The sequence below is a fragment of the Lonchura striata genome, chromosome 36, assembly GCF_050655825.1.
Source record: "Lonchura striata isolate lonStrDom1 chromosome 36, ASM5065582v1, whole genome shotgun sequence".
Lineage (NCBI taxonomy): Eukaryota > Metazoa > Chordata > Aves > Passeriformes > Estrildidae > Lonchura > Lonchura striata.
The window spans coordinates 5,843,564-5,858,211 of record NC_140738.1 but is presented as its reverse complement, the minus strand read 5'-3'; the positions used below and the strand labels follow the sequence as shown (position 1 = coordinate 5,858,211).

General features: G+C 55.7%; 1 protein-coding gene and 1 long non-coding RNA gene across 2 annotated transcripts; both read left to right on the top strand.

Moving 5' to 3' along the window:
• The first annotated feature begins 1,131 nt into the window (after nt 1–1,131).
• LOC146764068 (uncharacterized) lies at nt 1,132–3,308 on the top strand. Its single transcript, XR_014950970.1, has 2 exons — nt 1,132–1,734; nt 2,512–3,308. It is a non-coding gene; the product is annotated as an uncharacterized LOC146764068 (long non-coding RNA).
• Nucleotides 3,309–7,974: 4,666 nt separating this feature from the next.
• LOC144248868 (serine/threonine-protein kinase PAK 3-like) lies at nt 7,975–13,988 on the top strand. The gene is made up of 8 exons (XM_085565438.1): nt 7,975–8,053; nt 8,988–9,314; nt 9,756–9,819; nt 10,650–10,698; nt 11,710–11,819; nt 12,573–12,690; nt 13,079–13,178; nt 13,595–13,988. The coding sequence occupies exons 1-8, from the start codon at nt 7,975–7,977 to the stop codon at nt 13,828–13,830; spliced, it is 1,083 nt and encodes a 360-aa protein (XP_085421564.1). The 3' UTR covers nt 13,831–13,988.
• Nucleotides 13,989–14,648: the final 660 nt, after the last annotated feature.

The following is a 14,648-nucleotide window of genomic DNA, read 5'->3' as shown; positions in this document are numbered from 1 at the left end:
CACACCCAGCACACCCAAACTCCCTCCCAGTGTCCACCAGGACCCCCAGAACCCCATCCCACCCTCCCCAGTATCCTTCAAACCCCTTCTTAGCCTTTCCAAATCCACAACCTCCTCTCCCAGTTGAAACCAGGCTCTCCAACTCCCTCCCAGTTGAAACCAGCACATCCCAGTGGCTGTCCCAGTGCCCCCAATTCCTCCCCTGTATCCCAGTGCTGGCTCAGGGGGTGCTCCAGGCTGACGTGCTCCACCTGGCAGGTGGAGGTGAGCCCGGCCCGGGTTGAGGTTTCCAGCAGCACCAGGAGCTGTTGGGTCCAGTCCCCGTTGGGGACCATGTCGGTGGCCACCACAGAGAGCTCCTGCTGGCCCTGGAACCACCTCAGCTGGGTGTGGGCCGGGTAGAAATCCACCAAGGAGCAGAGCAGGTGGCCGGGGCTGGGCTGGGAGCTCGAGGGCAGAAGAGAGATGGACAAGGTGGGGGTGACTGGGAGAGAGCGGGAACACACTGGGATCAGCTGGGAGAAACGTGGAGAGAGAGGGGAGGGGTGGTGTGGCCTTGGGGCAGACTGGGAATGGACTGAGAGGGACTTGGAATGAACTGGGAAAGACTGGGATGATACTCAGAGAGAGGGGAGGGGATGGGGGACACTGGCAGAGGGTGGAGATCTCGGAGTGAACTGGGGAGGAACTGGGAATGGGCTGGGAAGGAGTGGGAGGGACTGGGGCGGCACTGGGAGGAACTGGGAATGGGCTGGGAAGGAGTGGGAGGGACTGGGGCGGCACTGGGAGGAACTGGGAATGGGCTGGGAAGGAGTGGGAGGGACTGGGGCAGCACTGGGAGGAACTGGGAATGGGCTGGGAAGGAGTGGGAGGGACTGGGGCGGCACTGGGAGGAACTGGGAATGAAGCGCGCGGCACTGGGAGGCCGAGTCCAGCGCGGGGCACGCGGCGCTGCGGGTCTGCCTGGCAACTGATGAGTCATCAGAGACTCGCGCTCTGATTGGCTGAGGGGCGGCAGCGCCACGCCAGGCTGAGATGGACAGCCGGGAGGCACTGGGAGAGACTGGGATGGACTGGGAGAGCCACGGGGGTCATTGGCAGGGACAGAAGGTCTCGGGGATGGGCACAAGGAGGGCTGAGGGCTCTGGGGAGATTCCCAGGGAGGTTTTGAGGGGCCTCAGGGTCATTGCCAGAGCAGGGCTCGAGGGGACACGCTCTGCCCCACGCTCACCTCGGCGCTCCGTGAGGAACGGGCTGAGATACTCGTGGTTGTACCGGCAGAGCCAGCCCACCGCAGTCCTTCTTTGCTCCATAATGTGCGGGTCGCCGTTGCAGTACCTGGCTGCTGTCCCTGGAGTATCTGTCCCGTAGTATCTGTGGATACCATGCAAAGGCCTTTTCTGCTTCTTTACCCTGCACTCTCCTTGTAGCAGTTCAGGCTGGAAGAAATGGCTCCCAGAACAGGGACCTTGGGCAGTTGTCCAGTCCCGGAGAGCGTCTCCTGAAGGTCATCGGATCCGGGATCTTTGGGAATTCAAGCGTCGTTTGGGACCAGCTCCAGGAGGAGCTTCTTCCTTCGCTTTGTGAGGACTGTTTCTCCTGGCCTGTCGGCACCCCTTTGGAATTCTGAGGGAAGGCTGCCGCTTTGGAAGGGAAGCTTTCAGAATCCAAAGGACCGGCAGGAGCCCACCAGCCCCCTCGAGGTTTCGCTTTTCCTTTGTGTCCCTCGCATTGGTGAGTACTCGCAGCGTGGGCTGCCAGGTGCCCGGGGGAGAGCACTACACATGAACACATTTATCTTAAGTTAATCCTTTTGCCTCGTGGGGGGGAATTTTGGGTTGTTTGGGGAACATGGACAATCATTTATCCCCAGCTCAACGAGAGATTTATATTCAGATTAAAGCAACCTTAGTACTAGGGAATGTTTCATTTAAAAAGAGGGATCTTAAAACTTTTGTTCAGTTTTTGTTTGAGCACTTTCCTGAGGCTTCCCAGGAAGATGTTTTGTCACTTTCATTCTGGGGGAAAGTTGGGTGATGCATTTATGATATACAAGTGGGTGGAAATTATAAAGTGGGCAAGTTTAATCCTATTTTCAATTTGATTTTTAAATTAGTAAAGCCTAAGTGAGAAAGTTGGGTCCCTGGTTCTTGTTCCCCGTGTTACTCCCTCCCTGATCCTAACCCTGCTTCCCCTATGGGTGGGTTGGGAGCCAGACCCTGCCCACGGGCACAGGGCTGTCACCTACTCCCTGCTGCCTCCTGCCCCACTCAGTCCCTCTCTCGGGCTGGCCCTGGCCACTCCAGCCCGAGCCTTCCCCGCTCCCTTGTCCCCGACTGCCCTGTCCCCAGTTTGGTCCCCAGCTCCAGGAATGTCAGTTGTACAGCCCCGCCTCGGGTCCCTCCCCTGCGCTGGCAGCTGCGTCGATGGTGTCACCGTCGGGACCAGCCCCTTCTGTCCCCTGCCCACATCCCCGAGTGGGCCCTTGAGGGTGGTTCCCTCCTTCTCCAGCCCATCCCGGTTCCCACGCCGCGGAACCGAACGCGGGCCTGGCTGGAAGCCCGCCATGCTGGCCTGCAGGCCCCGAGTCACCGGGCCCCACCGCTCCGCCGGAGGCTGCGCGCTCCAGCCCGCCCCGACCCACCTTCCGAAGAGGATGAGGACGGCGGCACCCCGGCAATAACAACAGGCCGGGAGTGTGGGAACTCAAAATGTCTCTCAGACATTTTTAGAGGTTCCAGGCCTTGGTCAGAAGCATTCTAGACCCTGGCAGACAGCTGAAAAACAACTGTGATTTTGAGTTTGAGCCATGGAATGAATTACCAACTTTGGAGGTGGAACAAGCAATCACAAAAGGTTAGATAGTATAGTAAAAGTAGTTACGAAGTAGAGGGGAAATTTTTTTAGTATTGTACAGGGGGGTTTTAGCACATGTACAGGGGGGTTTTCACTTTGTACATGGGGGTCAGAAGTTCTAAGATGGAGGAAAGTGGGCTGAACCCATCCTTCTTCCTTCTTCTTCCTTGCCTCCATGTTCTTGGTGATGTTGGCACTCACAGATTGGTTTAGAGTAGAAAAACACTTGGCAACGTAGGTAGTAGGTATTGGGGAATAATTGTAAACATGTTATACGTAATATATCTTATAAAAGATAGCAGCAACCCTGGGCGGAGAGAGAGACGAAGAAGACAGCAGATAGAGAGGATGTCAGGGTGTGTGTGTGCCTCTACCCAGGCCACTGATCAAATAGCTGCAGTCCAAGAACATAATCTGTTAGATAGCTAGCAATAAACTGCCTTGAGACCGAACAGCTAAGCCTGCGGAGTTTTTCTTTGGAAGCACGGGTTGGAGGAGGAATTTCACCACCACATGTGGCCCCAAAACAAGGCTGGGGTTCCCACACGGAAGGAGGCTGGACATGGATCAGGGAGGAGCCCTGCGGGATGGGGACCTGGACTTGGTGAGAGATCTCGATTGCCTTGCAGCGCCTGTCGTCATTAAACGGGGAAAGGAGCCGCGATGGGAGCGGATTCCTCACACTGAGGTGAAGGAGTTGAGAAAAGCGGCCAGAGACTATGGCCGCAATTCTCCATATTTTAAAAATGTATTGGACTAAACTTTCACAGGACATACCTTAATTCCCCATGCCTTCCATTACATTACCACTGCACTATTGCAGTGGAAAAAACTTTTAAAGCCAATCCTATCCAAGTATGACTTGAGTGAAGTTTTAGGCGAAGGCCAGGAAGGCCCTGAGGCTTTGGCAGGAGAGGGGGAATTTAGCAGGCCAGAGGATCAGGTCATGCTGCCCAACAATGTCTTAGATGACATCAAATCTGCTGCAAAGACTGCTCTTTTAAAAATCCCTGATGGAACCACCCTTGTCCAAAACTTTTCTTCAATCCATCAGGGGGTTGAAGAGACATTTGTTAAGTTTGTTGACCACCTCCCAGAGGCCATTGATCGCCAAATTGATAATGTAGAGGCCAGGGATGAACTCCTGGGAAAAATGGCAATGTCTAACGCCAACCCAGAAACCAAAAAGATTCTCGGAGCTCTTCCCCAAAATCCAGAGCCACTCATCCCACAGATGGTCGACACCTGCACTAAGGCCTCTTCTTCAGAAACTGCTTTAGCCCTGGCCATGAGCAAAGGGGTGGGGGAGGCAGTGGTGCCCATTAACAACGAGAGGTGCTTGAACTGTGGCCAGTTCGGCCATTTCCAAGCCAACTGCCCTCACTGGCCTCCTGTGCACTTTAACTCACCTCGCTGCCCTCTCCAGAACACCTAGAAATGATCAGCCCTCGCAGCGTCCGGGAAACGGGCGGGGAGCGCGGCGCGGTCCCGCACGGAGACAACGAGCGGCAGCCGCGGCCCCGGGGCCGAGGGCGGGCGGGCGAGGCCGGCGGGCGGGCAGCCCCGCCGGGGGCGGCTCAGAACCGCAGTCCTGGGGCGAAACTGCCGCCCCCGCCCCGCTGCTGCTCCGGAGCTCCTGCGCCCGCAGCGTCCGCGGGCACCGGCCGGGACAGAGCCGGGAAGGAGAAGGGGCCGAGCCTCGGCGCGGCCGCCAGCGCCGGGAGCGGGACGAGCCCCGCACGGCAGCGCCCCAGCACCGGCGCCACGTCCAGCATCACCAACACACACGCAAACCCGCTGGCCAAGGTAAAAGAGTCCTTGCCATGAACGTTCTGGGGACAGGAAATGGTTCAATGTCAAAAACAGATACGGTTTCATAACCCTGAATGATAACAAACAAGATGTGTTTGTTCAACAGACTGCTATAAAAAAGAATAACCCCAGGAAATAACTCCACAGTCTAGGAGATGTAGAAATTGTGGAATTTAATATAATACAAGGAAGAAAAAGCCCCCAAGCAGCAGATGTGACAGGACCTGGTGGAGTTCCAGTGCAAGGTAGCAAACATGCACCAAACTGCAAACCTGCGAAATATTACCCATGTCATGGAAGTCCTCCACACTCCTACCGGGGAAATTAAACCCAAAACCAGCAGCCAAATCCCAGCAACAGCCCAAAAGCTGAAAGAGCACAGAACACCGATAAGCCACCTTCCATCCAAGACTCCACCTCCATATCAAAACAACTTTCCTGTCTGATAAGTCCCACTTCTTCTAATACCCTTCCCCAATTCCTGTGGCCTCCCTGCCCCCCTCCCACTTTCCCTGTTTCCTTTCCCTTGTCCTATTACCCCTTTTTTATGTTCCCACAAATTCCTACCTCCTTTTCCCCCTTTCCATGGCCTCCCTCCACTAGTCCCTTTCCCCAGAGTTCCTTCATAATACCTGAAGGAGTGTAATTGGTGGGGAAGAAAGGAAAGTTTTCCTAAATTAACCATCTTTTTCTTAAAAAGTAATGATTTCTATTTGGAGTTTCCAACAGGCACACCACCACCTACATTACCTCGTACAGAGTCTGTCACAGCCAGCAGCACTGCCACAGGGGCCAGAGAACCAGTCCCTACTGAAGGCTCCTGATTCCATCTCCTGATAAACCGGACTAAGAAAACCCCACATCCCTCCTGCCAGCTCTAAGAAAATCTATTTGGACATTAGAGACTCAGAATTGTTTGCATTTTGAAAATTGTCGTATGAGCGCTTTTGATTGTTTTTGTCATTTTGTGTTGAATCAGTTTGATCCTCCAGAGAAGCTTTCTTAATAGTATAAAAAGGGGAATTGTGGGGATCCTGGGGGGCATTTCCCTGGTTTGGGGAGACGCGGGAGGCTTCCCTCAAGGGGCTGTTGGACTCTGTTTGCTCCTTGCCCTGTTCCTGTGTCTGTTCCTGTGTCCCTGGGCCACTCCCTCCCTGTTCCCTGACTGGGCCTCATCTTTGTACTGCCCAGGGGCCAGGGTCACCCCCACCCCGACTCCTCAGGACAGGGAGAGCTGAGAGTTGGAGCAGGGGGATGGGCGTGCTGGGGAAAACCCTGAACATCTCACGGCATGGCTGATTCAGACATCTGTGGATACCATGCAAAGGCCTTTTCTGCTTCTTTACCGTGGACTCTCCTTGTAGCAGCTCAGGCTGCAACAACTGGGGATCATCCAGCCCGGATCCTCCCATGGGGATGGAGCTGGAGCAGCGCACGAAGCTCTTCCCTCACTCAGGACACCCGCAGGGCCTCCCTGGTGTGGAAGTGCTGCTGAGTGATGATCTCTGAATTCCACCTGAAGCTCTTCTGACATTGCAAGCACTCATAGGGCCGTTCCCCAGTGTGGATCCTGTGGTGCTTGGTGAGGTCGGAGGTCCCACTGAAGCTCTTCCCACACTCCCCACACTCGTAGGGCCTCTCCCCAGTGTGGATCCTCTGGTGTTCCATCAGGTGGGAGTTCCAGCTGAAACCCTGCCCACATTCCAAGCACTTGTGGGACTTCTCCCTGCCATGAGGCTTCTCCACCAGCTCCGAGCTCCGTCTGGATCTCCGCCCGCCTTCCTGGCTCAGGGGGGCTCTTTCCTCCCCGCAGCTCCCTGGGCTGGGTTTGCAGCTCCTCCTCCTGCAGCATCTCCGGGGATTTTCCTCCTCCTCCATCCAGCCACACCCAGGGAATGACAAATCCTGGTTTGGGGGAAAAACAAGAGGCGAGCACCTTGGACTGGAGGCTCCTCCTGCCCAAGTCCATCCCTAGAACTCAGCAGGATTCTTGTGTCCATGAAAATCTCCACAGTCTCAAGGTTCAGCCCAAAACAACACTCCCAGGAGTTCCCTATCTCTGATCTCTCCACTTTTGGGGTTCCAGAGGTTTCCTTTCCTTGGGATGATGGGGGTCCAATGGCTCCAGGGGTTCCCCCTTCTCAGGTGTCCTGCTTAGGGATGATCCAGGGGCTGTTGGGGCTCCATGGGGTCCCTTCTCCCCTGATGCTCTACTCTGAGATCCCAGGTGTCCCAGGGGTTCCTCCTCTCCAGGCTCCCCCCCTTTCCAGCCAGCCGGGGGTCCCCCAGCTCCAGGATCGCCCCTCTCTGCTCTCCCCACTCTGGGGGTCCCAGGGGTTCCCCTCCTCTGCTCCCCCGGGGGTCCCCAGGACAATGTCCTCCCCCTGGTGACACTGGGCAAGGGCCACATGGACTCCCAAAGATCCCCCAAGGGGCTCAGCTTTGGGGTCCTGCAAGATCCAAACCTACACACACAGAGAAAAAAACCTCCCAGGGTTTATTTGGGCCTCCCAGACGAACATCTGGGGCTCAATTCCACAATCTACAAGCTCCCAACACACCCCAATAAAAAACCCTCTCAGAGACTCCCCAATATATTTGGGACAAGCTCCCCCTCCCCTCTCACCTGCAGGATGAGCTGGGGGCGATGGTCCCGGGGCCAAGGGTGCTGCGGCCTCAGGGGGCACTGGAACCTCCTGTTTCCCCTCCTTTTCCTGCTCCTCATCCTCATCTTCCTCCTCCTTTTCCTCTCTCCCTCCTCCTCCTCCTTCCTAATCCCACCTCCTGCCCAGTTCCTGCTTTCTGTATATTTAGAGTGGAGCACCTTGCTTGTTTTTAGAGCGAGAACAAAGATCCCAGCGGGAACACGGCTTGCTGGCTTTAGTCAGAAGTAGCGGTGACTAAAGGTCCTGTTTCCTCTGCTGTGCTCCCGTCCTTGTTCCTCCTCAGTGTTCAGGCTGGGCTATGGGGTGTCCCTGTTTGCTGCATTTTCAGAGCTCCTCCTGGAGCCTTTGGGCAATAGGCTGTGCCCTGGGAGGGTTCTTTGTGCTCCTTTGTGGCCCAGGAGAACCTTCCGGGCGGTTTCTGCGTGAGCTGCTGCTGTGATGTCACAGGAGCACTGCCACGTCCCCGAGGTGCTCCCGTGGCTGTGGGACACGGAGGCCTCAGTGTCCCCAGTGGCTCTGGGCACTGCTCCTTGCCGGAGGATCCTCCTGCCCGAGGCATTCTCAGCACCAGCCCAGCCCTGACGGGTGTCCTTGTGTGCTTGCAGGGCTGCAGTCTGCAGACGTGTGCAGCGCAGCCAGAATGATCCAGCACGTGGCTGCTGCAGTTTGCACGCTGTACTCTGTGGCTTATTCGGGATATTTTTTAACCCACTTGGCACGTAAGTCGAGGTTTTCTCTCGGTGCTGTGGCTTTGGGCTTGCTGTGTGCTTTCTGTTCTCCCTCTGGACCCGAGCTGACTTTGTAACCAAATGGCCATGAAAGCACCATTGCTTTGGGAGAGCTCCTGCCAGCAGCTGCAGCTGAACAAGGGGGTGTCTGCAGCCAGCGGGGTACGCACAGCATTTGCAATGAGCCCTGGGGGGTTCTGTTCCCTCCAGCGGGGAGTCTGTGGCAGCAGAGCCGGGAACTCCCTGTCCAGCCAAGAACTGACCCAGCCCAGCATTTTGTGCTGTTCTCTTGCTGTGGGAAGGGACTGTGGCTCCTGGAGGGACGCTGGGAAAGCAAAATGCTCTCTCTGGGTTGCCTTGCTCCATGGCATTTCCCACGACAGGCAGTTTTTTCCTGACAGCATCTGGTTCATGTTCCCTCTCCCGTTGCAGGGCACCTCATGTGTGGATTCCGAGCAGCTCCTCCTCCGGTGAGTGGGAAAGGAATCTTTGGTGTTTGGAATTGTGCAGCAAGCTGTGAGCTCGGCGTGTGGCAGCTGAGTGTCAGCTTAGGAGGCTGAAGGAAAGTTCCTGTCAGAGTCTTTGCAGCAGCAGCAGCAGCAGCAAAGGGATCCCCAGCAGATTTCTCCTTTTCTGCTGCTGAGCTTTTGAAGAGCTGCAGGTCTGGTTTTGCAGGCAGAGGATTGCTTGCTAGCTTTAGCCACAGTGGAATATCGTTTTCCCAACAATAAGTGGCAATGTCGACTTTAGCCCATTGTTAGTTTGAAGGACTCCAAACCCAATTTCTGCTTTGTGCAGCTGGATGTGCAGCTGAAGGTAAATAAGGTGATCACTGAGATAGAACTTCCCGTCCCTCACGCTGCCATCTGTCCACAGGGCACAAAAGCAGCACCAGCCCCTCCTCTGGCTCCCTCTGCTCCCAAAGAGGAGGCCAAAGAGGAGGAAGACAACAGTGAGCTCCCCGCTGTTCTGGGGGACGCTGGTGAACTTCCCTCGGTGCCGGGAGATGACAGTGAACTTCCCGCTGCTCTGGGAGACAAGGGCGAACATCCCGCGCTGTGGGAATACAGCGGCGAGGCTCCTGCGGCGTGGGACAAGGACAGTGGACATCTCCCAGCGTGGGACGAGGGCAGTGGATGTCCCCTGGTGCGGGATGAGGATGGCCAAGCCCCCATGGTGTGGGATGAGGACAGAGGACATCTCCCGCTGTGGGATGAGGACAGAGGACATCCTGTGCCTTGGGAAGAGGAGGGTGAACTTCTCCCAGCATGGGAAGAGGACAGTGAACATCCCCTGGCTTGGAAAGATGATGGAGAACCTGCAGCATTTTGGGAAGAGGACCCAGAACCTCCCTGTGCTTGGGAAGAGGACACGGAACCTCCCTCCGCTGTGGGATCCTGGGCTGAAGGTTCTGACAGCAGCACAGCCCTGCAGCCAGAGGGGAGAGGGGAGTGGTGCCTGGTGCAGCTGAGTACGTCTGCTCTGTTCCTGTGTTCAGAGCAGGGGCTGTGTGTGTGTCTCGGCATCAGCTGCAGCCAGCGTTGCTCTGCAGCTGAATGTCACAGGGGCATTTATTGTCCTTCCCCAGCTGAGACCAAGGGGCTCACGGCCCCAGGGAGTGGGGCTGCATTCTGGCTCTGCTCTGGCGGGGTCTCGCTCTGGGAGGGAGCCTCTTCCACGTGGTTTCTTTCAGGGAACATCGTGAGCGTGGAGGAGCCTGCCGAGAAATACCTGGAAGTGGAGCAGATTGGCCAAGGGTAAGTGCACGGCAGCTACTTCTGCACAAGCAGCCCAGGGGCTGTGCTGGTGCAGGATCAAGGGAGAAGTCAGGAGAGCTCCAAACACCTTCAGACACTGGGGTGCCATCCTGCTGTCTCTCAGTCCTGATCAGAATTGAGAACTGTGGTCAGAAGGAGCCGTCACAGGCCCCTGAGGCCGGCAGTGTCCTGCCTGCAGCAAGGAGCAGGACCTGGGAGATCTTCTGTGTCTGGAACTGGATTGCTTAAAAGAGCCACTCACCATCTGGAGACTGTCAGACAACAGCTCTCAAGGAGATTTCTTTCAAATATTTTGCTTCATAAAATATCTTCCGGTCAGAATTAACAACCTAAAGGTTTAGAAACAGGAACCAGAGATGAACTAATAAGTGCTCTATTCTAGCACAGGTCGTAGAGCCCATACATTCAGCAACAGACACAGAGCTGATGCACTCTGGGGGAAAATGCATCACCTGCCTGATGGCAGGGCCCTTGTGGATCCTGCAGGTCTTAGGCAGGAAATGGAAAAGGATGAAATGCATTCTTTTCCAGTTCTTTAGACACCCATTGCTCACTTCAGGTTTTGAACTAAAGCAATTCAGCGTGGACATTTGGGATTTGCTCCAGCCCAATTCCTTCGTGTTGGGTCTCAGTTTTCCCTTGCACACCTGGCATGGCAGAGGGCTGGTGGCTGCTGCGCTGTTGTTGCAAGGGTCAATGCACCCAGGTGTTTGTGAGCGCTGCAGGCAGCAGAGATCTCCTGTCTGGGCTGGCTTTCACTCCCAGGGCCTTAAGCGCTGCTTCTTTCTTCTCTGCTGTTTTGTCTCCAGGGCTTTCGGAACCGTTTCCAAAGGACTCGACAGGGCCACTGGAGGAGAGGTCAGTGCCAACACGCCCAGCACGTCTGGCAGCTCTCCAAGGCTCTCCCCTCTGCTGGGAGCTGTGGCTGCAGCTCTGGGGGCCAGCAGAGCTTTCCTGCACAGGCTGCTCCTCTGAAGGCAGAGCAGTGTCAGCCTGCAGAGCACAGCTGGGACACACTCAGTCCTTCTGGAGTGCCCAAAGGGATGCAAGGAGGGCAGCGGTGTCTGTCAGAGCAGGACACGCTGGCTTGCTCTTCATATCTAAAAGTGTGAATGGATCAGTGTTGGAGACTGAGGCCCAATTTATCTTCACCCCAGCCTCAGACAGGAACACTATTTAGCAGTTTTTCCATCCTGCCTTTCATCTTCAAAGGGTACCTCAAGGCCTAATTAGGGTGAGATCCTGCTTGGGCTCAATTTGGGACTTTAGTTCCACTTCAGCTGTCCACAGAGAGAGAGGGACAGAAATGAGAAGATGGATGTCCAGAGCAAAGCTCTCTCCTAAACCCTGCAGTTGTGTTTGGGTCTGGGGTCAGTGACAGCCTGTGACAGGGATCACCTGAGCAATGGATGTGTGTGTTTGCTTTGTTGTGCAATCCCAAACAGAGCAGCTGCATCTGAAATCATGACCAAATCCCATGCAATTGCTAAAGGGTTCCCGGCTGTTTTGCTCTGTTTTCACAGAACAGAATTACCTCCTGCTTGCAAAATGTATTTGAATAATAATGAGAGTGTTGAGGCCATTTGAGAAGACTGTAGGTGCAGAGAATGTGGTTAGAGCTGGGAGGCTGACAGCTGAGGGGCCATTTCTGCAGAGCTTGCAAGGCCAAATGTCTCTGGCCGTGTGTCCTGTAAGCAGCCCCAGCAAGCAGAGCAATGGGCTGTGGGAGTGGCCCTTGCTGAGTTCTGGTGCCCATCCCAGGGCAGTTTGGCACAGCCCGGCTCCGTCGCTCCAAAAAGCCTCGCCCCGTGTTGGCTGTGGCCTCCTGTCACAGACTCCTCCAGTTAAAGGTCTGCAATGTCCCCTCAGGTGGCCATAAAGAAAATGAGTCTCAGAGGGCAGAACGGGGAACGCGCTGTGAATGAGCTCCTGCTCCTGAAGGACAAGAAGAACCCCAACATTGTCAACTCTTTGGACAGGTGAGTGCTCCAGGCCTCATCCCGTGCACAGGCCCTGCCTTAACCTTTCCTGGCACCCGTAGTCTGTAGCCTGTTTTGAAAATGCCTGACCCAGCCGTATCTTCCCAAAACAACAGCCTGGCAGTTCGCTCCCTCCATGTGCTTTGGTTGCTTTGGTTTGGTTTTTCCTTCAAGTTGACCCCGTTTTCTGTGTCTTACAACAAGTGCTGATAAACCACAGCAGAAATTATTTCCCTTGGCTTCTTCTTCCCAGCCCTTTTGCATTGCTGCAGATGCCAGCAAAACCAGGGCCTTGTTTGCACAAATGCCTCATTTGCCCATTTTTCACTGGCCTTGCCTGTTTCTGAAGGGACTTTCTGAAAGGTTTCTGATTGCTTTTATCCCAAGTGCTGCACGGCCTCCTCCCCTGGATAACCCTGGGAGTTGTGTTGCCTTGTTCTGCAGGGAATGGTGGAACTGATGAGCTCAGAAGCTGAACCAGCTGGGGGCCAGTGTTGTGGTTCCACACTGATCTGGGCTGTTGCTAAACTGCATTTTTCACCTGCTTGCCATCTAAGGCCTCTCCTTTCTCACAGGTGTCTCTTCCTTTAGACTGTGCAGATTCCAAGGACTCTGCAGCCTGGCAGGAATGTCTCTCCATCTGATTCTGTCCTCATGGACAAGTGACCTGGAAACAAAACTACACTCCAGGCTTTTCCATGGGGGAATTGAGCATTGCACATTTGTCTCCATGTCACTGCTTTTCTCTTCCAGCTTCCTTGTTGACGGAGATCTCTGGCTGGTGATGGAATACATGGATGGAGGAACTTTGCAGGACGTTGTCAGACAGACACGCATGGCTGAAGGAGAGATGGCAGCTGTCAGTCGGGAGGTGAGGGATCCTGCCTGTGGCTGCCACGCCTTGGGCACGATGGTCCTTCCACACAGGCGTGAGAACAGGAGTGGCTCCATGCTCAGGGCTCTGTTTCTCTGTTGTTTTTATGAGCTGGAGAAGAAAGAGCCTCTGCAGTGAACGGCCTGCCAGCATTGCTGCACTTCTGCTCTGTTCTTGCTCTCTTTCCTGCTGTTGTGGCACTCTCTGTTCTGGATTTGATGTGCTGTTCTCAGCTTTGCCCTGAACCGTTTGCCTGGAGCCTGTCTGCTCTGCACTCCTGGCCTGTCACAGCAAAGCTGCTGCTGGCAGAATTCGGACCTGTCCTTTCTTGTGTGATAGATTCCGGCCATTGGTTTTTGTCCTGGTGTTTCTTGTTCTCTCTCAGTGCCTGCAGGGCCTGGATTTCCTGCATGCGAACCGGGTGATCCACAGAGATCTGAAGAGCTCCAACATCCTCCTGGGCATGGCCGGCTCTGTCAAGCTGGGTGGGTGTTCCTGGCCAGGCACGGCGCTCCCGGGTGCGGCTGTGGGGCTGCTTCCCAGTGCCGGCCAGAGCCCCACGAGGGCTGCTGGGGGCACTGCCCGGCCCCTGCTGCCAGCTGAGAGCGGCTGCCCCTGCAGAGAGCTCCGGAGAGCAGCAGGGTGCCAGGGGTGGCTTTGCTCTGGGTATGGCCCTCCCAGAGGGCAGGAGTTGGAATCTAAATCTTAAAGGGAATCAGTAAAAGCCACTGCATGAAAGCTGAGGGTTTCTTTAAGGGTCCAGTTCCACCTTCCCTTGGCTACAGCCCTCAGCACTTTTCCAGCTGACTTCACTACCGCATTCTCAGACTGAGAATGGGGAGTCTTGGTGCTTGGTTTCCTCATTCCAGCTGCCTTTGACAGTGTTTGTTTCTGTCCTCAGCTGATTTTGGCCTCTGTGCTCAGCTCAGCTCTGAGCAGGACCGGTGCAGCTCCATGGTGGGCACTGCTCACTGGATGGCCCCAGAAGTTGTGACCAGTTCTCCTTATGGCCCCAAGGTGGACATCTGGTCCTTTGGCATTGTGACCATTGAGATGGTGGAAGGAGAACCTCCTTACTTCAAGGAAACGAGGGCCATGGTAAGAGGCAAATTCTCCAGGGGCTGCAGAGCCCTGTGAGCACAGGGTGACCCTGCACTGGGAGCAGCAGCTGGAGGTTTCTGCACCTGCGGAAGGGAATTCCCAGAGCACTTGAACCTCAACACAGACAAATATTCTGCAGTCTCCAGCAACAATTTGCTTTGGGATTTATGCTGTTCCAGCTCTTCTGTCTGTAAGGATGACCTGAAAATTTGAAGCAAGTACATCAGCTCTTTCCAATGGCTGTGGCAGCACCAGGGTTTGGGTTTCTTGGTTGGCACAGGACAATGAGCTGTGAGCAGCATCTCTGCCAGGGAGGAAAGTGCCCCTGGAGCTGGGGCTGAGAACCCGGGGTCGCTGTGAGCACCTGTGGGTGGGAAGGAAGCTGGCAGAGCGCTGAGTTTGCTTTTCCTGCAGGCTCGCGCTCTGATCCGGCACAACGGGACCCCGCAGCTGCAGGAGCCCCGGCGCCTGTCGGCTCTGCTGCGGGACTTCCTCGAGTGCAGCCTGGAGCCGGACGAGGAGCAGCGCTGGTCTGCCCAGGAGCTGCTGCAGGTGAATGCCGAGCGGCCGAGGGGAAGCAGCAGCGCCAGGGAGGGGTTTTCTGCTGGGGCCCCTCCGATAGTCTCCAGCCTCGCTGCGTTCCACACGCAAAGCAAGCAGAATCCTCGCCGGGTTTGGCTTGGCAGGGTCCTTTCGAGGGCATCTGCCCCTGGTGCCCCACGAGGAGCAGGGCCATCTTCAGGCAGGTCCGGTGCTCAGAGCCCTGCCTGACCTGAGCTTGGATGTTCCCAGGGAGGAGGCACCTTCCACATCCCTGGGCACCTTCTGTCAGTGTTTCCCCACTCCTGGCAAAA

What these genes read in the sequence shown, in the direction of transcription:
- LOC144248868 (XM_085565438.1), top strand. Translation starts at nt 7,975, where the DNA reads ATGATCCAGCACGTGGCTGCTGCAGTTTGCACGCTGTACTCTGTGGCT. An exon ending in TTTTTTAACCCACTTGGCAC is followed by an intron (nt 8,054 to 8,987) that starts GTAAGTCGAGGT and finishes CTGCTCCCAAAG; the next exon opens with AGGAGGCCAAAGAGGAGGAA. An exon ending in ACAGGGCCACTGGAGGAGAG is followed by an intron (nt 10,699 to 11,709) that starts GTCAGTGCCAAC and finishes ATGTCCCCTCAG; the next exon opens with GTGGCCATAAAGAAAATGAG.